Here is a 21,989-nt window from a genome sequence, read left to right as displayed (position 1 = left end):
CCAGGGACTACATATTCTCTATAAATTGTGCATGTGTTTAAACTTCTTCGTCCTCTTCCTAGCATCATAAGACACGTTCTTTGGATAAAATTTCCACTTCAATTCCTTCGTGAGATCCTTCCAAGTATTTATGTTCCAAGGATTTGTAAGATCCCTACTTCATCTCATCAACTTGTATATGATGTTTGGCCGATGTGACGCTTTTCTGAGAGAGTATTGTCAAGAGCATCAAGGATGAAATAATTAATCCTTGTTAATTTGTTCTCAACTTTCTCAGCAAATAAACCGAAACGCTTTATCTTCTTGTCATTATTCACCAATGCGAAACGCTTTATCTTCTTGTCATTATTCACCAATGCCGACTCAAATTTGGCTAACTTGGCCTCCATGGACTTTTAGGCACTGCAAGATTTTGAGCGGCCACGAGGTTTGTTCCTTGGACCACTCTTACGCTAAACTTGCATTATTTATGGTGATTCATGATTGAATTGCTTTACGTTATCTTTCATGAATCTACTCCATTCCTCTTACAGAATGCTCGCAATTCAATAAAGCTTTGATGCTACCACTCATAATAATTCCAGTGCTTGCCTCGTACAAAATGGCCACACCCACTTCCGCACTAAAAGATTGCTTTTGCTCTCAGCATTCATAATTTCCCTGTTTTACATGACGTAAGAATTAATGGCTAAATTTGCTTTTCATGGATTATGGATACATGGAAATATGCCCTAATGCAATTTTTGTAAGTCTATATAGGTGTTGCACTTTAACTAAAAGGAATAGTTAGACAAACTAGACAAGGGAAAAAACCCCATATCCATCAGAATGAAACCCATTACCATAATCCCAGTGAAATCGATAGAACTAGAATGGAGTCTGGTGACAAGAAAAATACAGCCAATCTGATATATGAAACTGCTCTAGTTTTTTAATTTTCCCCGGGAAGAAAGACAAAAATAGTGGGTGGAGATCCAAGTCAATCATTCAGCAATGATGTTAACATTTAACTAAGTCAAATTTTAACTGGAATCATCAGCCCAAATAAACTACTTCCATTAATTATGTTAGCAAGTATTGTTTTTTATTTAATTTGATACATAAAAGTTTGTATACTGATGGTTAGAATTATGCTAACAAACTCCAAGTGGTGCAGTAGGAACCAACTTGAATTTGGAAATGAGATAATAGAAACAACCTGGAAGATGGCAGTTTGGTCGTTAGAATATACAAAGATGAGTCGGATGATGTCATTCACAATATGTTTTGATTGAGGGTTGTAATTATGCTAACAAATTCTAGTAATTCTTTTGGTTAACTTGAATCATTAAGGAAATGACTATCAAAGGAAGATAATTGTGAAGAGTGGAACTGTGGAAGCGTCATGTTAATTTTCAACGAAGTGGGAAAAGAGTTGAATATAAGGCTTGAAAAGTTGATTCGTTATATCTACCATGCACCAAATATGAGCGAGAGAACTGAAATCAAGGTGACCTAAACGGCTCAGTACCTACTCTGCACTGCTTCAATATTTTCCACTTAAATAGTATGGGTAACAAACCAATTGCATTGTCAGGCTTTTTGTTTTTGGCATCCATTAGCTCACAATTATCACTTTCTTCCTTGTTATATGAATATTTACTGAAGCCTAGCCATAACTAAAATTTACAAATTTACCATACATAAAACTCATAAGAAAGCCATGAGAAAGTGAAAGAAAGAAAAAATAAAGATAACTGATAACATAAAACAAACCTTTCCATCTTAGAAATACAAATATATTCTACATCACTTGAAAAATTCTTTGAGCCAACTTCTCACGCCATAAACCTCTTCAACCTAACAGAAACCCCCAAAAGAAAAGAGGGGCAATGGAGGGCAGCTCAAGCATCAATAATGGATGGAGAATTTGCATTTTGGCAAGCTTCATAGGCGCCATCATCTTGGTTTTCCGTCTTAAACATTCTAGCAACGACATAAGCCTGTTAACTGTTCAAAGCTTAGCAGCAACTGCTGCACCATCCAACAGTAGTGAGTTCAATACTTCAGCTCAGTCACCTTCACCAGCAGCACCAGTAGCACCATCCGAGATTAATGAGTCAAGTACTTCAACTCATGATGAATATTTGGAAAAGAAACCAGTGGAGGTCAACAAGGAGAAGTGTAATATTTTCTCCGGAGAATGGGTTTACAATCCCAAGGAAAGTCCTTTGTATAATGGAAATGAGTGTCCTTTCCTTAGTGATCAAGTCAGCTGCCGAAGAAATGGAAGACTGGACATTGATTATGAGAAGTGGAGTTGGGAAGGTAAAGGATTATGCCAGATTCCTAGGTAAGCTGTAAGAGAAGTTTTATATATAATTGTATATATCTTCTGTTTCATGTGTCTCTTCATGTGACAAACTTTTGTTTTGAAGGTTTAACGCTACTGACATGTTAAAGAGACTCAAGGGAAAGAGGGTGGTTATAGTTGGAGACTCTCTCAACAGAAATCAGTGGGAGTCTCTCGCTTGCCTTCTTTATTCAGCCACATCTCCCTCTCGAGCCCATGTTGACGTTCGAAGTAGCACCTACAAGGTCTTTAAAGCACTGGTATGATATCAATCCATCAAGCTGTGATCTTTCTTCTAAACCTGAAAGTTTAATGGTTATTTGGTGTGAACAGGACTATCATTGCTCTGTTGAGTTTTATTGGAGTCCGTTTTTAGTGGAACTACAGACAAACCAAGAAAACGGTACAAGGAATAATATTTTGAAGCTTGATGAAGTTTCAGCCTCAGCCAAAAAGTGGAAAGGTGCCCACATAATGGTGTTCAACACGGGTCACTGGTGGGTGCACCGAGGAAAGATCAAAGCGTAAGTTTAATAAATTGGTTCAAAATGACAGGGTTTTAGACTTGCAGGTTCTATGATGCAAATTTTGCAGGTGGGACTTGTTTCAACATAATGGAAAACAAGTGGAGAAGATGAAATTAGACTTGGCCTTCGGCATAGCCATGAAAACTTGGGCTCGTTGGATCAACAAACATGTGGACAAAACCAAAACAACAGTGGTTTTTCGAAACATATCCCCCGAACACAAAGACAAGCAATGGTGCTACAACAGAACTCAACCCATGAAGGATGAGTCCTTCATAGCAACATTCCCTGAGTCAATTGTACAGATTGTTGAGAAAACAATTGCAGGCATGAGGACGCCGGTCAAGTATTTAAATATCACAAAGCTATCTCAAGATCGGATTGATGCACATCCATCAGTTTATGCAAGAAAACAGAAGCAAGCGTTAATTGCAAAGCAACAACAGAGGCAGCCAGAGATTTATGCAGATTGTAGCCACTGGTGTTTGCCTGGAGTGCCTGATACGTGGAACAGACTACTCTATGCATCCATGGTTGACAATTCTTCTTCAAATTGTATTGACTAAATGTAAAGATTTTCTATTTTCCCTTTTTACATGGAAAACGGGATTTTATGATCACACCAAATAAACTAATTTAGTTGAACTTCAATCATTTTTGAAGGTATATCCAATCTTGGGATTTGATTTCTTTCAAACATTCTTTGAATACCAGGGTATGTCCAAACTTGTGTTCAGAAATGGAAACAGAGAACAGAAACTTTCCAAAGACCAGCGAACAGCCCAACTGAAAATAAGTTAATCAAATTAACAGTCACAATAATGGCCAAATTGCTCATATTTCTTCTGTAAATGAACCTGCGTGCATCCCCAGAGGGGGCTATCAAGCATAATATTTTTTCTTTATTACCAGAGAGGTGCTTCCTCTTTTTTATCTACTTCACCATATATCTATAGGCGCTGGACCCTCGATTGCTATATTAATTCAGAATCTAAATCACCTTCATCAGCTCAGAGAGGCTGCAGAAGTAACTTTGAAGAAATTATTTACATGAAGTTGAAACACTGGTATCTAAATAAGTTCCCAATCCGACTCAATGGGATTCTTCTGCGGTGCTGATCTCTTCATCTCCCCCTCTATATTAATTTGCATTGAACTCCCTGCACATTTTTTATTGGAATTTACTTTCTCCCCATACCATGTAGCATGCTGTTCATATTCATGCTTTCTCCGGGATCTCATTCTTGAAGATATGACATCCCGAATCTTTTTCTGCACAAGAATGTTTAATTGAAGGCCATTAAGGAGAGAGGAAGAGAGCCTGACTGACAGAATACGGGGATATGAGTGGATGAAGAGAGTACCTTGTAAGGCCTGTGTTTGCTTTCCTTGTGAGGAACAAAATGAAGGCCATCTCCATTTTCCAGAACACAGTTTTCCTCATCTTGAATATCATCAACCTGTTGAATTATTCCCAAATCCTGTTGAACAGGAATATTAATCTCACTCGTGTCAGCAGTTGAGTCATCTGCTAGTCCTGCAAAATTCACCTCACATCAGTTACTACATAACATCAAAAACGTATACATATATGAATACAGTGAAAACTGAGAGTTAAAAACATAAGCCTAGTGTACTTTCTCCTTTTCTATTGTTTATCTCTATCTTTCTCACACTTGTCTCCCGACGCCTTGGTTTGATCTTCAAATTAAAGATTAAAGGTGTCAACACAAAACAAATTACATCAATAAGTTCCCCCAACAAATTTAGTTCCCATGACACTATAAACAATTTTTAACACCGTTAAAGGTAGTAAACCCATTCGAAGAGAAAATGTAACCAAAAAAAAGAAGCAAATATCTAACAATAAAAAACCAGATCCAAAAATTAATTCATCTAAAAGCCATATATAAAATATCACAAAATTTCAGAACCAATTATTAAAATAAATTTTAAAGGTAGCCAATTCATATTCTGAAGAGTTATTTTAAAACCCAACAAAATGTGCAATAGCCTACAGGATACTGTCTCCTTCATCTGAAGGATGAGATGAATGAGACATATATATATACACCTGGATCGCAAACAAGGATGATCTCATCTGGAAATTCAATGGGCTGAACATCCCTGTTCACAGAGGATCCTACCAGATAAACCACCCCATTGTTCTTACAAATGTCTGCAGATGCCACAAGAAAAGTTAACAGAGGACCCTGGCAAGGAGAGGAAAATAATAGATATAGGGCCTAGGAAATAGTCACCGTTTATTTCTGCTGATATATCATCACAAGAGGAATGAGCACCTGCCATTTCAATCTCATTACAACCTTGGCCATCAGCGACAACGCTAGTTGGACCCTTGCTTGAATTTTCAAACTCATCAGATATTGCTTCTGTGCAGTTACAACCATTTACTCCAACCATATCTGGGGTAGGACTTATACCTCTCTGATCACAGAATGATTTTTTATTTTCATCTGATAGTTCAGAAAATAACAATGTTTCACTATGATCTTTTTCTATATGAGTGACTGTTCCAAACATTTCCCTCAAAGAGAAGTTGTCCCTGTTAGATTTTTTTTTCACACCCAGTCTAGACTTACAACGACTCCTATTACCATATTGCTTAGAGTAAGAGTCTGAACATGCTCCTTGGACAGTATCTCCTGAATATGGTTGGAATGAAGTATCATCAATGTCAAAACCATGGAAAGATGGTACATGGCTTGCATCCTTGTCCAGATCAAAAGTGGCATGTGAATCATCAGATTGCCTGTGATCAACCATCACTGTCTCTTCTTTCTTACTTGCTTCTGGCTTTTTATAGATCCCAATATCAGTATATTGTTCTATAGGCAAGTCAGATGTTGCTGCCCCTTTCACAAGATCCATAGATGGCGGAGTCAGATCCTGCACCACATCTGCATAGAACTTTTTAACACTTGCACCAACTGTCTGCACTTGATTCTCAACGTATTTAACAGTGTCCTGTACCAAGAAGTAATATTGAAAGGCAAGTCAATAGTTACTCAAGTTCCGGTTGGTTGGTCAGATAACTTGAGATTCCAGCTCAAATACCCAATCAACCTCATTATTCTATTTTGTATAATCCAAAATTCTTCAACCTTGCTTGTGAAACCGAAATCAAAGCTAAAGCCCCCCAACCGAAGCCTATAATATTTGGGAAGCAGGAAGCAATGGTCTTTGGCCATGTACTTAGCCATGAGGGGATTCAAACATTGGACCTTGTGGGAGCAAACCATTGGCCTGACCGCTAAGCTAAACCCTCATAGCTTAAATTAACCTAGTTCAAAGAAATTACTACCTTGCGATAAATCAACCTAACATGGTCAGCTAATACCAAAATGGAGAGAGACACTAGATTGCACCCTAACATATTTAACTGCCTTCAATTTGGATAGTTTGAGGGATTGAATTCATAAATTCCTCTTACTCAAAAAAGTTTAGGCTAACTTAAGAGTTAAGAAGGGATCACCAAGAAGTGCATACCTGGTACAAAACTTCTTCTACCTCCAAGCACATGGCTTCAAACTTCTGGTAAACATGTCCAACCCAAGTTATACCTTTTAGATCCATAGTGACCATGAATTAACCTGAGTAGAAGAGTTGTTAGAAATTTTCTGCATTTTTGTAGATAAAATAAAAGCCTCTTGTCTATAAGGTTAAGCATTTAAGGAAACGCATTATAATTTTCTTAAATTTCCCTAGAATTGAACATATGGTTGATACAGAGTATACATCTTGAAAAGACATATTTAAATGTATGTCCCTGTGAAGCATAATGTATTAGAAAACGATCATCCAATTTCTTGTTCGGTTTGCTTGTACTCTATTTCTTTAGGGGCCATAATACCCCTGATTTGACAATCTCTAACAAGGATATAGCATAATCTAGGAGTTTAAATTAAATAAATTCATTTATTAAGCTAAAATAACATGATAGAGCTAAACTTGCTCATCATAATCTGGGGTATTATTCTTATACGATTTTGCAAGTTGTTTGTAACTTTAAATATGATGTAAGAACAGAATCGCAAATATTTACAGGTGCAATTTGATGTCCAAGAATTATTTTCAAGCAAAAGAAACACATTCTACATCTACACAATGCCCATATCAAATCTCAGAATCTTACAAGTCAAAGCTGGTTGAGTAAGTAAAGAACAGAAAACAAACAAAATATTAGAGCTATTTCAACATACACTCAAAGATAGCTAAACAGATTGGTGGCAAGATACTCCCTGTCATTCAACATTCTAGCAAAGCTTCCACAGAATCAATCATCAACTCAGAAACAACTTATAAGTCTCTGTATAAGTATGAAATTTCAGCAGAGCACAATGAACAAGGTTAATTTTTTAAAGCATACGAAAGGATATTTGTAACTCTTAAAGGTATAATCTTTAGCAGGAAAAAAATAGTTCTAAATCATAGTTCGCCACTAAAACTGGTTGTAGCATCTATATAGAAAAATGAGCTTAAAATAATTTCCTTTCCACAATACCCACCAAAAAATAGATAACTAATAAAGCTAAAGTCAAAGCAAAGAACCTAGAATTAAAAACAGTCACAAAGCCAAAACAGGTTCCTTCCAAGAAATCCCACCTCAAAATCAAAAGTTGAATAGGTACAGCCTCAATTGGACGAACCCAGAATAAATATTTAACTCACATAAAGCCCGTCAAACAATTTCCAACATACCAAACTTCACCAAACCCCCACAAAATTACACCAAACAAAAGAGATAACTTTTTATTTCAAGAGCAAGCTCTGCTATTTATGATAATAAAAAAGAAAAATTAAAACGCTTTGCTAAGGGCCAGAACAGACTCAACAAACTAATCAATATACAGTTGAAAACTAAACGGACATGAATTCTAGTGATCACGGAACAGAACCAAACTTACAACTTAAATTAAAGAAACAGAGAAGATAAAGACTAAATTTTTTGATGAATTACAAGAAATTAAAAGGTGAAAAACTTACGTGTGGTGAGAGATGATATGAGCTCACAAGTCATAGGCAGCTGAAGCTTTAAAAAGAAGAAAAAAAAAGAGAAGAGAAGAAAGGACCCAAACCAAAACTCGAAAACGGCTGCTGCTTGTTGTAAATATGAGATAGACAGACGTAGGGACTCAGTTCATTGTCTTCCGAGGTTCGGACACGTGTTGGGCCCTACAGTTGGGTTCTTTAATGGATAAAGGGTCCCACGTCTCTTTTTCTATGGGCAGGGACCACAAAACTCTGAAGCCTGCGTAGGTGTCCTTGTTCACGCATGTTGGGTCGTAATTGAGCCCCTGCACCTGACCGTATATCCTTAGAGATGACCATGGCCCGTGGCAAGGGGTTGGCCGGGCCTAAACCCGGTATTTACAGGTTTAATTGATCAGACCGATTTGTTAAGATTGAAGGACTAACGACATTATCTATAACCCTTTGGAAGGAATAGTAATTTGCTTTTTCTTATGTTGTTTAATTAATTGTAAAAATAAATTATTTATTTATTTAATAATTATCTCGTAAAATTAATATCCTGCTGAGATCTTCATCCCCTATTGTCCAAAAAGAAAAGCGGCAGTCACATCAACAGTGGGGTACAGAAATCTTATCACTAAAATTTTATATATATATATATATATAATTAAAATATATAAATAATATATTATTACATAATTAAAAAAATATTAATTAAAAATAAAATAATATTTAATTATATAATAATATATTACCTATATATTTAAATTATAAATTAAAATATATACACATAGCTTTAGTTTAACTGTCCATAAATATGAACAAAATAGTGATTAAGAATCAATGGATTTATAGTGTAAGTCCAACTTCCACATGCATCACATTTTGAATTCATTTCAAAGTTCTGAAGGCGCAACTATCCTAGAATTACCCATATAAGTTGTCGATAATGAGGATGTCTTTATGGTTGTATTTATACGTACGAATAATATTATACATATATATTTTTAAATACATAATTAGATATATAAATTATATATCAGTATATAATTAGATATTACTTTATTCTTAATTCAAAATTATCTAAACATATAATAATATATTTTTTATGTACCTAATTATGTATTAAAAAATATATATCTATAATTTTATTGTTAGAACATTTATAAATTGAAATACAACAATCCGCAAATCTATGTTGTATTACAGAATTTAGTTATCAATATTTTACAATATATTACGATATAAATAAAAAATGATACGTTTAATGAAATATATCTAATTAATATAATATAATAAACGTATTATAAGATATAATATATATTATCGATACAAATCGATACACTTTTTTAAAAAAATATATAATATAATAGAAACATATATAAAAAAATCTTAAATTTTAAAAATGTTTATAATATTTTCTTAAATTACAAAGTTTTAAATAAATTATTTTATTATTTTATTTTTAAAAAATTATATCATATGATATAATATTCGATACATAATACAAAAAATTAAATTTTTGATGTACAATATAATACATGATTCAACTATCATGATCCAGAAATCAAGAGCCCTTCAAGGCTTCAATCCAAAATTTGACTATAAATGAACAGAGATACAGAGGCAAACATAGCTAGTTCACATACATTGCAAATTGTAATAAAATCTTAAAGACCAGTTACAGTTTAGTTCTCTGATAAACTAGATTTATGTTTTAAAAAATCAAAATGTAACAAAATACTGACGCCGTACGGTTTAGTCTCAAACATACCTCCATAGACCATTTCACCCTGCAGCTTGAAAATCTCCAAAATCATCGTCTGCTATATCTTGTGTACTTTGATTTTCAGAAGAATGCTGTTTTTCAGAGTCTTCTTTGGCGGAGCCTGGGGTGTCACCTTTAGAAGCTCCTTCAAGACTGAGATCAGGTGGAAAAAAAGATGGAAACTCCTGAACAGTGCTAGAAGGTGAAAGAGGTGATGGGGGAGGTGGTGGCGGTTTAAGAAAAATCTTTGGCTCCTTTCCATCACCCTTATCCTCCAAAGATAGATTGTTCATGCCCTGCTCAAAAAATTTTGATTTCACCCTGCTGCTACTTTTCTGTTGACACCAATACGAGCAAAATTTCATCAGAAAAATATATGGCATGATCGTTTGATGATGACCTGAAGAAAGGAGTAAGCTTACATTTTTTATTTCAATGTGAATCGTCTCCCCCTCTTTTAAAGTGTAATCAACAGAGGAAGTGTTCTGGAAGTGCTGCTCCATCTCTTCTGCTGTTTTCTTTTTGTTCAGATATCTTTACAAAAAAATTAAGAGAGCACATTAGAATCATGATGGTAAATCATCTATCTAAGCTACTATTAATAAAGACAGTACAACAAAGAGATATGTAATGAACATAGGCAGATGGAAGGATACTTCATGTGATCATGTAGAGCTGCTTGAAAATCATAAGCTTGTGTTCTTTCTCGGAATCCAATACCAATGAAAGCATGCCGAAGGCGACCATCTACAAGACTTCCAAAACATTAAGTAGGATAATTCAAAATAGAATAGCCAAACAAGAATGCAAAGTGACAAGTGAAAAACAAAAAAGTGTGGTTACATTTATGGAAATTTCCTCTTCAAATTTAACAAGATGCTTTTGAAGGAGTAGGGAGGGTTAATCTTGGAATTTAAGGTTATGTGGGGTCATAATACATGACACAGTGGTGATGTCATATAAAATTGACAGGTTTGATCACAGCCGATTACAGTCAGCAGAAAGTTAAAAACATGGAACAAAAATCAACAAGGTATGAGGAGCCCAAATTTTATCTAGTTAGTCAAATGTTTATCAACAATTTAACTCTCCAATCATAAGCCCATGAAACATAAAATGATCCATCAATCATCACATTACATACTGCTAAAGTTTTAAAATCCACTGATGCAAACCCATCTACTGGATTCGGTTCTTTAATGCAGGACAATTCAAAATTGTTGAAGCATGTGACATCACAAGAATATGAAGTGTTCAGTGTACAAGAAAATGACAATGTTCATAATAAGAAAAATATGCAAAGGAACTAATTCGTTATTTGTAGCAAGAAAATCCCTCAATAGATTCAAGTTGATGAGAAATCAAAGAGAATCGATGGAGCAATAGGGTGCAATTTATGAAACAATCATTTAGTTATTTGGGAGGATCAATAGAGAAACACAATTACAATTAGTAACTGGGATAAATTTACAAGAAGAAGCAACATAATTCTCACCAATGTTCTCTTCTATCCGGAGAACAAAATACCTGCAGAAGATAAGACTTCCACTCAGAGACCTTCCATACAATAGGGTACAAATGAACATGTCCAAAAGCAGATCTAAAAACACATTTGTATATATTTCAAAATCAAGGTTGGGGAAATAGAAAAGTTTATTCTCCATAAACTAGCTTTAAATTATAAATGGCTTTTAACTTGTCCTAATTCACTTCAAAAATCAGGATAAGATGTCACCAAAAAGGCCCCTAAACCCATGCTTCTTGTATGTGAAATGGTACATTTTTATCACACAACCAATATGAGGAGGTGGGCTCGATTTCAGTTAGAAATGAACTCAACCTGCTACTATCAATTACAGGTTCTACAGGATGAAGTTCTCCATCTCTCAAAAATGCCCGTGCATATAATTCACCTATTTAAGACAATCGAGTTAAAACAGAAACATGCATTTGATGATAAAAGTTAACTCACACTTTTCATTTTAATACAACAAAATGTCAACCTCACCAGTGGATTTATCCTCCAGTTTGATAATGCACTCCTCTCCCTTGCTAACAACTTTCAGTATCCCCTCCCATGCCCATTTGTTGACATTCCATTCATCAGCCCTATTATTGGCTTCAATGACATAAGTATCCATGTTCAATTCTCAAAAAAACAATAAATAGACAAAGATCCTGCATCAAATCTAATGCTGAGAGAAGCCTTTCAATATGAAGCTGTCTCAGTCACTGAAGAGACAAATTAAGAAATGGTCAATTGGAATCCAGTCACAAGGTTGGATTCAGAAGGAACTTGTAGACTTCAGGTTTCTTCCTTTGAGTTCTAGGTAGTGAAACTTAGCCTTAAGAATAAAGTATGTATCACTTTACATTGATTTTGTTATGACATGTCCAGAATAAAGTTAGTTGCCTCAATGTTTTCATAAAGTGTCTGAAAGGGACCCTTCAACATATTCTACTACTGTCTTCAGCAGTCAAACAGGGAATAATCATTCAATATCAACAAAAGAAAGCAGCTGCTCCACCTCATAACTGCATTCTCAAATGACTAACTTTCTCAATCACATTAACCAAAGAACTGCCAAGGCCCCAACTTTCTCATTTACAGTTATCATAGATATAAATTTTTCTAATCAAAAAAGCAAAGAAGAAAATCTAGAAGAAAAAGAGAGATAGGTAGGAACTTGGAATTTAGCTATAATATAAGCCATTGAATAAACTCAAAATTCCTTAGATAATAGAGATAATTGCATAAACACATTGATGAAGAGAAAGCATTGATTTAAAAAAGGATCACCACAACAAACAAACACGCGTACCAAATTATAAGCCTCAATATTGTATCAAAGATCTAGATTGTGGCAGAAGAAAATCAGGTAACATTATTTATAGAGTTGAGTAACAACCTGTATGAAGCTGCACTTTTCCTTGGTGGTATCTGCAGAAACAATGTGCAAAACTAGTTTAATAATGCAGTAGCATCATACCCACTAACACAAAGACCATATAGAAATTCCTAAGGATTAAATGTGAAACAAAAATAGGAAAATTTGCATGCTTAAAATTTTTGATATATCAACATAAAATGATTATACCAAGATATTCAAATCAAATGTAAAAGTATTAACAGATTAGGATGCAGCAAACTCACTAATGGATAACTTGCAAGGGTTTCCATAGGCTATGTTAAGACCAACAAGGTGGTCTATGAACTGACTTAAAAACATGAAATCAGAGCATCTTAGCTTTACTATATAAATAAAAACAACTATACAAAAGATTTAGAAACATCACAATATTTCTACTTGTGATATGCTGTAAAACAATAAAAAAGTTAAGAAAAAAGAGCACTTGTATAATAAAAGAACAAAAACAAATGTGTAGAATAAATTAAATTGATAGAAGACTAACATGTAACATGGATATTTTAAGAGTCATTATATCATTGAACAACCATTGCTTAATTCCAAATGTGGAAAAGGAAAAACAGGACAGCCCACGTAGATAGTGAGGCGATTTCAAAATACTTAGAAAAATCAAATCTTGTCTTTGTATACTGTACCCTCGTTAACCTACCCACCCCTGATCCCCGATCACCAAAGAGAGAACAATCTTTGTAGAATATTGGGAAGTTATTTTTTGCTGTTAGAAATCTTGGCTATTCGAACACTGGATCCAACTCTTAAAAGTATCAGGCAAATCCCATTCTCACAAATCAACAAATGCATCATTCTTAACATAAAATGGAGCAGAGTATATCCAGTCAATTAAAACTGCAATTCAACAAGTAAATGTACTATAGGAATTCAGTAAATAAGGAACAGAGACAAATGCAAATGCTGCCTTACAAAACTGTCACTAATAGAGAAATACTTATTCCGGAGAACAAGAAAAAGGCATTTAAACAAAAATCTATCTGTTCAACAACAAAGGAACGCTTAGAGCCAAAAATTAACTTCCAAAGCTCGTCATCAGTTTTTGCAATCATTACAAACGTAGCATTAAAATCCCTTCAACTCATTATTTTCCTTCAATTTTCGATATATATAAAGCACTTTTATGCGCACTTAATCCATGATCAAAATAAATTTCTCAAAATCGCCAAGATTAATTTGACGCATAAACACACTTACCATATAAACGTAACATTCAGAGACTTGAAAGAGAACAAGCTCTATAGCTTCAGTTTCTTCGGTGCTCCCTTTTTTCTCTTCCTCTTTCTCCATGATCTAAAGGGACGCGCCTTTTTTTGGGTCAAAATTGAGGAGTTTGAGTTCAGTGTCAGGAATAGATGGTAAAATAAATTGAATCTAGAATCGCCCCTTTTGGGGAATTATGAGATTGATCGCAACACGAAATGGATTGGGAATTTTGCCCTCAGTTTCTGACTGGAAAAGAAAAACTGTGGCAGCAACCGAAATTAGTCTAAAGCCAAAGTAGACGGCTGTGATCGTACGTTATCTTGTACCAGTCAGTGAGATCTGCGGATGTGATGAAGTGAACCTGTAAAGAATGATGAAGCTGTTGCTTCAGTTCGAAGGGACACGTAATCGTCCACTACCATCTCATCAAGAAACAACCGGCTACCTACCAAGATTGTCTTACGGCCTCATCTTTTTTTTTTAAATAATTATTATTAATTAATAATTATACAAAAATCAAGATTTAGATATCAACTTCAATCTATATGAGGAAGGGAACATGAGTGGCAAATTTTTTTTTTTAATTTTAGTCTTTTTATATGATAACTTCCATAGTTTTTATAGTTTTAATCACCTCAATTTTCGTAGTATTTTATTATAAATTAAGAGTTTGTTATTATTTACATTTTTTAATGGTTAATATTAATTATAATTTGATTTAATAAAAATTGGTCAAATAAATAATTCAATAATAGCTTATGAATGAGCTTAATATGATCATATATATTTAGAAAGATTTTATGATTTAAATAGAAATCATCAATACAAATTTTAAAGTTTATTAGACTTTTTAAAAAGAATTTATTATGTATGGTTTAGGTTTCATTTTCAAAACCTAATATATTATCTTAAAAATATGACAGTTTTATCCATTAAACATTCATCATACATTTAATAAGGTTCAATGAAAGAAAGGTTGATCATCATATTGGGTGAATTTTAGAAATTTTACGGATTTAAAGGATATAAAAAATAATAATAATAAAGTATTCATATAAATTTTAATTATAATTTAATATTTTATAACTTGTGTGATGATCCCACGAATCATATTAAAGTTGTTTTATATTATCTATTATAATAAATCTTAATACCGATAATATATGCTTCTTCTAATAAATCCTTCATAGAGAAGTACTTGGATAATTAAATTTTTTATGATTGCAAGTTTGACATATCATATCTAATAAATAATGTGTCATCTACACACATTAGAAATGTCACAACATTCGCACTAACCTTCTTGTAAAATACAAGGTTCATCTTTTTTTTTTTTTTTTGGTAAGTAAGAATATAACACATGGTTCATCTTTGTTTTTATACAACCAAATTCTTTTATGGCTTTGTCAAAACAAATGTGTTACCTCTTCAAAGTGTGCATGAGTCTATAAATAGATCTCTACAACTTACATACCTTACTAACTTGCTTCTTAAGAACAAAACCATTAGTCAATGGAGACCCTATTTGGATTTTACCCTTAGAGCTAGAACTATTATAATTCATACTTGGTTTACAGTACATAGAATCCATTTTAGATTCAATGATTTTAAGCTATTTAGCAAAATGTGATCTAATATAGTGTCACTATAGTTTGTGGGTTCATCGTCATGAATGGCAATTACATCCCACTATATTGAGGCACGAGAAACCCAAACCTTCAAGCTTGTGATTTTCTCTGCTAAACCTATGCAATTTATTGTGTATTCTGAGGTGGTTTAATTTATTTCATTGAAAAGAGAGTGACATATTCATGATGTTCAACCATCTCATATAACATGTCATTCTATTTAACATTTATGATATCTTGTAGAATAAGAACTTCATTGAGTTCAACTTTCATTCTACTACTCCTTCTGAGAATATGTTCTTTCTAAGAAGGCACTAGTATGATCAATAAAAACTTTTATAATTATTTGGGTGAAAAAAATAGTATCCTTTGGTTTCTTTAAGATTATTTCTAAGATGACCATCGAATGTGCTCATATAGTCCTCATAATTAAGACATATTTGATCTTCTTGTCACACTTATACCCTTCTAAGGATATATATTTTAGGGAAATTATAAAAAATGGCCAAAATACCCTCCCACTAAGCAAAAATGCCTAAAGCCACTATTTTCAAGCAAAAATACCCAAATTCACTATTCCTAAGCAAAAATGCCCATGACTTTTTCTAAAATACCAAAATTACTCTTCCCCTCATTTATATAAACCCTCCTCACTTATTATGAGGGGTTAAATGAAATTTTATTAAAATTAGAGGGGCATTTTGATATTAAATATTGTAAGAGCATTATAAATTTCTCAATGAAATTTTAGAGTGTTGCCGAAGAATTCCGAAGAATTTTTCGTATTTTCTAGATTTCCGAAGAATTTTTCGATTATTGTCATTCTAGGGTATTTCAACTTTTAGAATTCAAATTTCAGTTCCGTTTTTGTTAATTTCACCGTTTTACGATATATCGACTCGTATTTTCCATATTTTCGAAGAATTTTTTGATTGTTACCATTCTAGGGTATTTCAACTTTTAGAATTTGAATTTCAGTTCCGTTTTTGCTAATTTCATCGTTTTACGATATATCGACTCGTATTTTTCAGATTTCTAAAGAATTTTTTGATTGTTACCATTCGACTGTTGCCATTCTAAAAAACAGATATAAATTTATAAAACTACATGTTTAAATAGCTTATGAACGAGAACACCGAAAAATCGATAAAAAATTTCGTAATTACATCGTAAAACATGTCTAAAAAAACACGTCATAATTACAAATATCAAATTGGAAAATTACATATGAAAAAAGTCTAGTCCGGTTACAAACAAACTCAAAATCATAAAAACCAAAAATCCTAAATTTGATAAAATAATAAAACTGTATAATACAAATTGAAACAGTTTTATTTTGGCCTCCAAATTCAGTGCAACCAGGAAAGTTGGTTTTCGTTATAGAGCTCGAAACGAGCTTCGCGTTGATATATTATAGGCCCCGTAACTCTTCCCGGATCAAAAGTTATGGTTGTTCAAAGTCTGTCTCATACAAACCCTATAGTTTTAAAAAAGTTAATTTTCACCCAACAGCCCACTGTCACGTGGCAAATTTCAAAAAAGTCTACAGTAGAATGAGGACTTTTACACAGCTCCCCGATTTTTTTAAAAATGCTAATTAACCCCCTAACCCATGAAAAATTTCGACAGTGGGAAACACTGTTCCCACTGTCGATTATCGATAGCTTCGGAACGAATTTTCGACCAAAAATTCGTCGTTTCGATCTCCAATTTCAACACAAATCAAATATACATAGGCTATAACACAAAACCCCTCAACCAATTCAACGAAAATGGCCAAGAATCAAAACATTTCAAGCATTGTTCAAAATCGAAACCTTAAACCCTAAACCGCAAAATCTCACTCAAATCTCAATAATATGAACAATAATTTGATTCAAACAAAATGACGAAAGATATTCTAACATGCTGTGTCATTTTAGGTTGTTGGAAACCACGAAAATCGTCGAAAATCTGGCCGACAGTGCGATGACAATGGGACAAAGGAAAATTCGCGTTTTTGAACAGTGATGTCACAGTGGAGACAGTGGAAATTTGCTGGGTTTATATATGGGCAGTTTCGATATTTCACAAAAGTTGGGCATTTTTTGCTTTAATCTGAATTTTTTGAGCAATTTCGCTTAAACCCCCTTACTTTTGCCTATTTTTTATAATTTCCCTATATTTTAGCATATCTGAAGAACACATGCACAAATTATTAAAGATTGCAAATTTATTGACTATAAAAACATGATACAAATTGATATAAACAATCAAAATGATTGGCTTTAATGTAACGAGTCTAACAATCCAAACCAGACATTATAACTAAACTCAAATCTCTCACATTGCATCTAGACGAACTAGAAGGAATATCAAAAGATGAACCACCTACCATTTTTATCCTCCGATGCCATTATTGCCTACTTTCATTTCAATGTCCATCCAAATAATTCTTTATCATGTTATCAATACAACATATGAGCCAAGTTCATCATCCACGGTTATACGATTTTGGACACCATCATCAAACAAATAATTGAACTAAATAATATAATAAAATTTCTATTTTAAAAAACCCCTTATTAAAACTTAGATTCTCGAGTCACACTAAAATTCAATAGAGATGAATGGTGAGTTGCAATGATAAGCGCTATAAATTGACTTTAAATATTATTGGGTGGTTCATTATCCGATTTATTGATAAAGTCGAAGATAAGATGTATTAAGTGTTTACTAATAGTCTTTTTAACTCTTTCACCTTTTTCAAAATTATGAAGTGAGATTCTAGGGTCAATGTTTCAGAAATATTACGTACAATGGAAAAAAGAAAAAAAAAAGAAGCAAAAGTGGATGATGTATCCAAAAGGATAAAAAGAGGAAAGAAAGGAAGGAAGAAGAATAATAAAAAGAATTCTATATTTTTATATTTTCAAAATTATAATTATAATTAAAAATTACATGAACACCCTTTAAATATTTTTTGATTCATTGTTTTTTCTTGAGTTCATGCAAAATAAACTTACTATCATTTCATATAGAAGTTTATCCATAAAAATGAATGACGAGCAAATAAACTGATTTTTCAAAATTAATAAATAAAAAGTTATCATTTTATCAAAACCAGAAAAACAATTAGTGGCCCTAACATTATCATCAAAAGTCGTTTGAGGTTATGAATAAACCGAATACGAACCATCATTTTCATAGGATTGCAAGTTGCAAAATGATAGATCTTAATTCTCACATAAATCATGATAAGTTTGTCTATCCAAGTACTAGCAACAACAGCCACTTGAAAGTGAAGACCAATTTAACAATTTAGAAGGCCAACCCAAATATACAAAACGTTGAATATTCATAAGGTCAACCCGGAATAAATAACGATACATTTTCCATGTCTACTGCCATGCCGAGGTCAAACCAAACCAGGAAATCACATTGTATCGAAAATTAATATCAATTTATGCTTGAAATATAGTGAAGGCAAAAATCTCGAAATAAGACAAGAGTAAATCCGAAGAAGAGGCCGAGCTCACAAGAGAAGCACGAGCCTTATCCCGATGTCTTGGTACTAACAAATTGTCATTTAAATGGCCGTTGAGATTCAGAGAGATGGCAACCGCAAATTACTAGCTCACATGGAAAGAGCCATCTGTGATGCATTAAGAAACCAACCCCATACCCAGTCAACAACACTCCACAATTTTCACCTTTAATGGCATTTACTTGAACATTTTTTGAAACTGTCAATCTTCTTAAGTCTTGCTCCCACCTCCTGCCCCTCGAGGTGTCTCAAACGTAGATCCATTGCTATAAAAGAACTGACCTTTTCATTAATCACTAAATCATGCCATACACCCAAGTGTATACCCGCTTCTCTGCCGCTAGTTTGGTGGGTTAGCTCATCTGGCCACTTCTACTTCTTTCTATTCTCCACTCCAATCTGAGTCTCTTCATTTTCTATCAATGGAAAGTCATTTTAGAATAAGGACCAAGAAACTGTCTTACGGATTGTCTAGGCGGACTGATGAGTTTAATTGGTTTTGCTTGAAGAGGGCACCTTCCAATAACAGATGCATTTTGAAAAATGTTAATTGTGAAGCTAGACCAGGAGAGATTCTGGCAATTGCGGGGCCGAGTGGGGCAGGGAAGACAACATTGCTTGAGATTCTCGCCGGAATGGTTCCAATGAGTAGTGTCTCTGGTCATGTTCTTGTAAATGAGCAACCCATGAATGTTAGACAATTTCGAAGAGTTTCTGGTTATGTCACACAGGAGGAATCTCTATTCCCTCACCTTACCGTCGAAGAAACGCTCATGTATAGTGCTCGTCTCAGGTTGCACGGTGGGCTGAACAAGGCTGTGGCGAGAGTTCGAGAGCTTCTGGTAGAGCTTGGACTAGAGCATGTTGCCAATGAGAGAATTGGCGGTGAATCAAGCCGTGGCATTTCTGGTGGGGAGAAGCGGAGAGTTTCGATTGGGGTCGACCTTGTTCACGACCCAGCTGTGCTTCTGATAGATGAGCCAACTTCAGGATTGGATTCGGCATCAGCGTTTCATGTGGCTTTGTTGCTGAAATCTATGGCTATGAAGCAAGGTAAGACAATTGTGCTAACTATCCATCAACCAAGCTTCCGAATCCTAGAGCTTTTTGATCAGATTCTGTTACTATCAAACGGAACAGTTCTTCATCATGGATCCTTACATCTTCTAGAGCACAGACTTAGGTATGCAGGTCACTCTATTCCTCGCCATGTTAATGTGCTTGAGTTTGCCATTGAAGTTAAAGAAGCGGTGGTCATAAATACAGAAGAAAGCGAATTAGAAGACGGAATCTTAGAAGAGGAATATGAACTCATCACTAAAAATCCCAATTACCTCGCTAATGCTGAAGAAACTAAAACTTATTACTCCAATAGTCCATTCATGGAGGTTTTAATACTCGTCCAGAGATTCTCCAAGAATATTAGCAGAACCAAACAGCTCTTCGCTTCAAGAATATTACAATCCATACTAGCTGGAGTTGTGCTTGGGACTATATTCATGAATGCAAACAATGATCCCAACAAATTCAATCGACAAACTCAAGTGGGCTTTTTCGCTTTCAGCCTCACATTCCTGTTGTCAGCTACAACAGAAGGCTTACCCATTTTCCTGCAGGAAAGGAAAATTCTGATGAGAGAAACCTCAAGAGGAGCTTATAGAATTTCTTCTTATGTCATATCTAATACCCTGGTGTTCTTTCCTTTCCTACTGATCGTGGCCCTTCTTTACACCATTCCAGTGTACTTGCTGGTTGGCCTAAGGAGAGAAATAGACGGGTTTCTCTATTTCTCCCTGGTCGTCTGGCTGGTAGTGCTGATGTCAAATTCTTTCGTCGTGTGTTTCAGTGCTCTGGTGCCAAACTTCATAGTGGGGAGCTCTTTGACCGCGGGGCTCATGGGGTCTTTCTTCCTGTTTTCAGGGTATTTTATATCGCAAGACGACATCCCTTGCTACTGGATCTTCATGCACTACTTAAGCTTGTTTAAGTACCCGTTTGAGTGCTTTGTCATAAATGAGTATGGCGGTGAGAAGGGGAAGAGGAGATGCCTGAAAGCATTGGAAGGAAACTGCTATCTTTATGGCGATGGCTTTTTAATACAGGAAGGTCTGAAAGAATCACAGAAATGGATTAATCTAGGTGTAATGTTGAGTTTCATTTTTGGGTACAGATTTCTTTGCTTTTTAATTCTATGGCTCAGATCTTACCGAACCCGGCGTTGGTAAGTTGTCTACCGTCAATTTGAAATTTAGAGATTGGCCAAACGACTATTTCCCACCCAAGGTATGCTGTAATGACGAGTTTCCACCCTTTAACTATGGAAACACCAAACACCCACCCATGGCCGGTTAGATTTAACCAAACTCTAACGGTGGTAAATTTAATTGCATTTCCCCCCCTAAAAGTTTAAAAACTAACATTTTTTCCCTAAGCTAAGTTTGAAAATATTGCATTTCCCCCCCTAGGGTTTATTTCCAAACCCTTCCAATTTCCAAACCCTTTTCCGTCGCTTTCTCCGGCGCCATCACCGGCCGTCTTCCCCTCCCGACGGTTTCTCTTCCACCGACGGCGCCTCTCAACTCGACCTCAACGTATCCGACGCAGAGATAAGCCATCTGGGAAGAGAAATCGTCTTCCCAGACGACGAAGACGAGATCGATCGATCTCGTCTTCGTCGTCTGGGAAGACGATTGTCTTCCCAGATGAAGACGACTCGTCTTCCCAGAGGACGACGAGTCGTCTCGTCGTCTCGTCTTCATCTGGGAAGACGTCGTCTTCCCAGACGACGACGACGACTGGGAAGACGAAGAACTTCGTCTTCCCCGACGAAGTTCTTCGTCTTCCACAGCTTCTCCGACTCCGATTGGAAGTCCAAATGGGAGGAAAGAGTTCTCTGGAAGGTGAGGATGCTTCGGGAGGGAGAGACCGTCGGCAGTGGAGCCGGAGACCGTCGGCAATGCTTCGGGAGGGTGAAACTGTGATTTTTAAAAACTTAGGCTGGGGGGGGAATTTTAGTTTTTAAAGTTTAGGGGGGCAAAATATATTCTATTTTAGTTTATTTTTAATAT

General features: G+C 34.9%; 4 protein-coding genes across 5 annotated transcripts; 2 read left to right on the top strand and 2 right to left on the bottom strand.

Annotated features, from left to right (window-relative positions):
• The first annotated feature begins 1,574 nt into the window (after positions 1-1,574).
• Positions 1,575-3,513, top strand: LOC123196469 (protein trichome birefringence-like 42). The gene is made up of 4 exons (XM_044610516.1): positions 1,575-2,332; positions 2,418-2,592; positions 2,666-2,856; positions 2,927-3,513. The coding sequence occupies exons 1-4, from the start codon at positions 1,872-1,874 to the stop codon at positions 3,423-3,425; spliced, it is 1,326 nt and encodes a 441-aa protein (XP_044466451.1). The 5' UTR covers positions 1,575-1,871; the 3' UTR covers positions 3,426-3,513.
• Positions 3,514-3,619: 106 nt separating this feature from the next.
• Positions 3,620-8,012, bottom strand: LOC123196468. 2 transcript variants are annotated; one of them, XM_044610514.1, is made up of 6 exons: positions 7,867-8,012; positions 6,370-6,473; positions 5,121-5,847; positions 4,934-5,038; positions 4,224-4,396; positions 3,620-4,131 (listed from the first exon to the last, which is right to left on the bottom strand). In XM_044610514.1, exons 2-6 carry the CDS (start codon positions 6,463-6,465, stop codon positions 3,931-3,933), a joined length of 1,302 nt encoding a protein of 433 aa, XP_044466449.1. In that variant the 5' UTR covers positions 6,466-6,473; positions 7,867-8,012; the 3' UTR covers positions 3,620-3,930. The 2 variants fall into 2 exon arrangements, with proteins under 2 accessions (XP_044466449.1, XP_044466450.1); XM_044610515.1 differs by lacking the exon at positions 4,934-5,038.
• A 1,398-nt stretch (positions 8,013-9,410) lies between these two features.
• LOC123195807 (uncharacterized protein At1g03900) lies at positions 9,411-14,195 on the bottom strand. Its single transcript, XM_044609650.1, has 8 exons — positions 13,759-14,195; positions 12,532-12,563; positions 11,631-11,731; positions 11,463-11,535; positions 11,118-11,149; positions 10,279-10,369; positions 10,045-10,156; positions 9,411-9,957 (listed from the first exon to the last, which is right to left on the bottom strand). Exons 1-8 carry the CDS (start codon positions 13,849-13,851, stop codon positions 9,643-9,645), a joined length of 849 nt encoding a protein of 282 aa, XP_044465585.1. The 5' UTR covers positions 13,852-14,195; the 3' UTR covers positions 9,411-9,642.
• A 4,773-nt stretch (positions 14,196-18,968) lies between these two features.
• On the top strand, positions 18,969-21,174 carry LOC123195806 (ABC transporter G family member 10-like). The gene has a single exon (XM_044609649.1). It carries the CDS (start codon positions 19,344-19,346, stop codon positions 21,144-21,146), a length of 1,803 nt encoding a protein of 600 aa, XP_044465584.1. The 5' UTR covers positions 18,969-19,343; the 3' UTR covers positions 21,147-21,174.
• Positions 21,175-21,989: the final 815 nt, after the last annotated feature.

Source organism: Mangifera indica, chromosome 14 (assembly GCF_011075055.1).
Source record: "Mangifera indica cultivar Alphonso chromosome 14, CATAS_Mindica_2.1, whole genome shotgun sequence".
Classification (NCBI taxonomy): Eukaryota; Viridiplantae; Streptophyta; class Magnoliopsida; order Sapindales; family Anacardiaceae; genus Mangifera; species Mangifera indica.
Note: the sequence above shows the minus strand (reverse complement) of the source record. Positions and strands in the feature narration are given on the sequence as shown.

What these genes read in the sequence shown, in the direction of transcription:
- LOC123196468 (XM_044610514.1), bottom strand. Translation starts at nt 6,465, where the DNA reads ATGGTCACTATGGATCTAAAAGGTATAACTTGGGTTGGACATGTTTAC. An exon ending in CATCCTTGTTTGCGATCCAG is followed by an intron (nt 4,397 to 4,933) that starts GTGTATATATAT and finishes TGAATTTTGCAG; the next exon opens with GACTAGCAGATGACTCAACT. An exon ending in GCAAACACAGGCCTTACAAG is followed by an intron (nt 4,132 to 4,223) that starts GTACTCTCTTCA and finishes ATTCTTGTGCAG; the next exon opens with AAAAAGATTCGGGATGTCAT.
- LOC123196469 (XM_044610516.1), top strand. Translation starts at nt 1,872, where the DNA reads ATGGAGGGCAGCTCAAGCATCAATAATGGATGGAGAATTTGCATTTTG. An exon ending in GGATTATGCCAGATTCCTAG is followed by an intron (nt 2,333 to 2,417) that starts GTAAGCTGTAAG and finishes TTTGTTTTGAAG; the next exon opens with GTTTAACGCTACTGACATGT. An exon ending in CACCGAGGAAAGATCAAAGC is followed by an intron (nt 2,857 to 2,926) that starts GTAAGTTTAATA and finishes CAAATTTTGCAG; the next exon opens with GTGGGACTTGTTTCAACATA.
- LOC123195807 (XM_044609650.1), bottom strand. Translation starts at nt 13,851, where the DNA reads ATGGAGAAAGAGGAAGAGAAAAAAGGGAGCACCGAAGAAACTGAAGCT. An exon ending in CTGAATGTTACGTTTATATG is followed by an intron (nt 12,564 to 13,758) that starts GTAAGTGTGTTT and finishes TTGTTTCTGCAG; the next exon opens with ATACCACCAAGGAAAAGTGC. An exon ending in CCTGTAATTGATAGTAGCAG is followed by an intron (nt 11,150 to 11,462) that starts GTTGAGTTCATT and finishes TATCTTCTGCAG; the next exon opens with GTATTTTGTTCTCCGGATAG.
- LOC123195806 (XM_044609649.1), top strand. Translation starts at nt 19,344, where the DNA reads ATGGAAAGTCATTTTAGAATAAGGACCAAGAAACTGTCTTACGGATTG.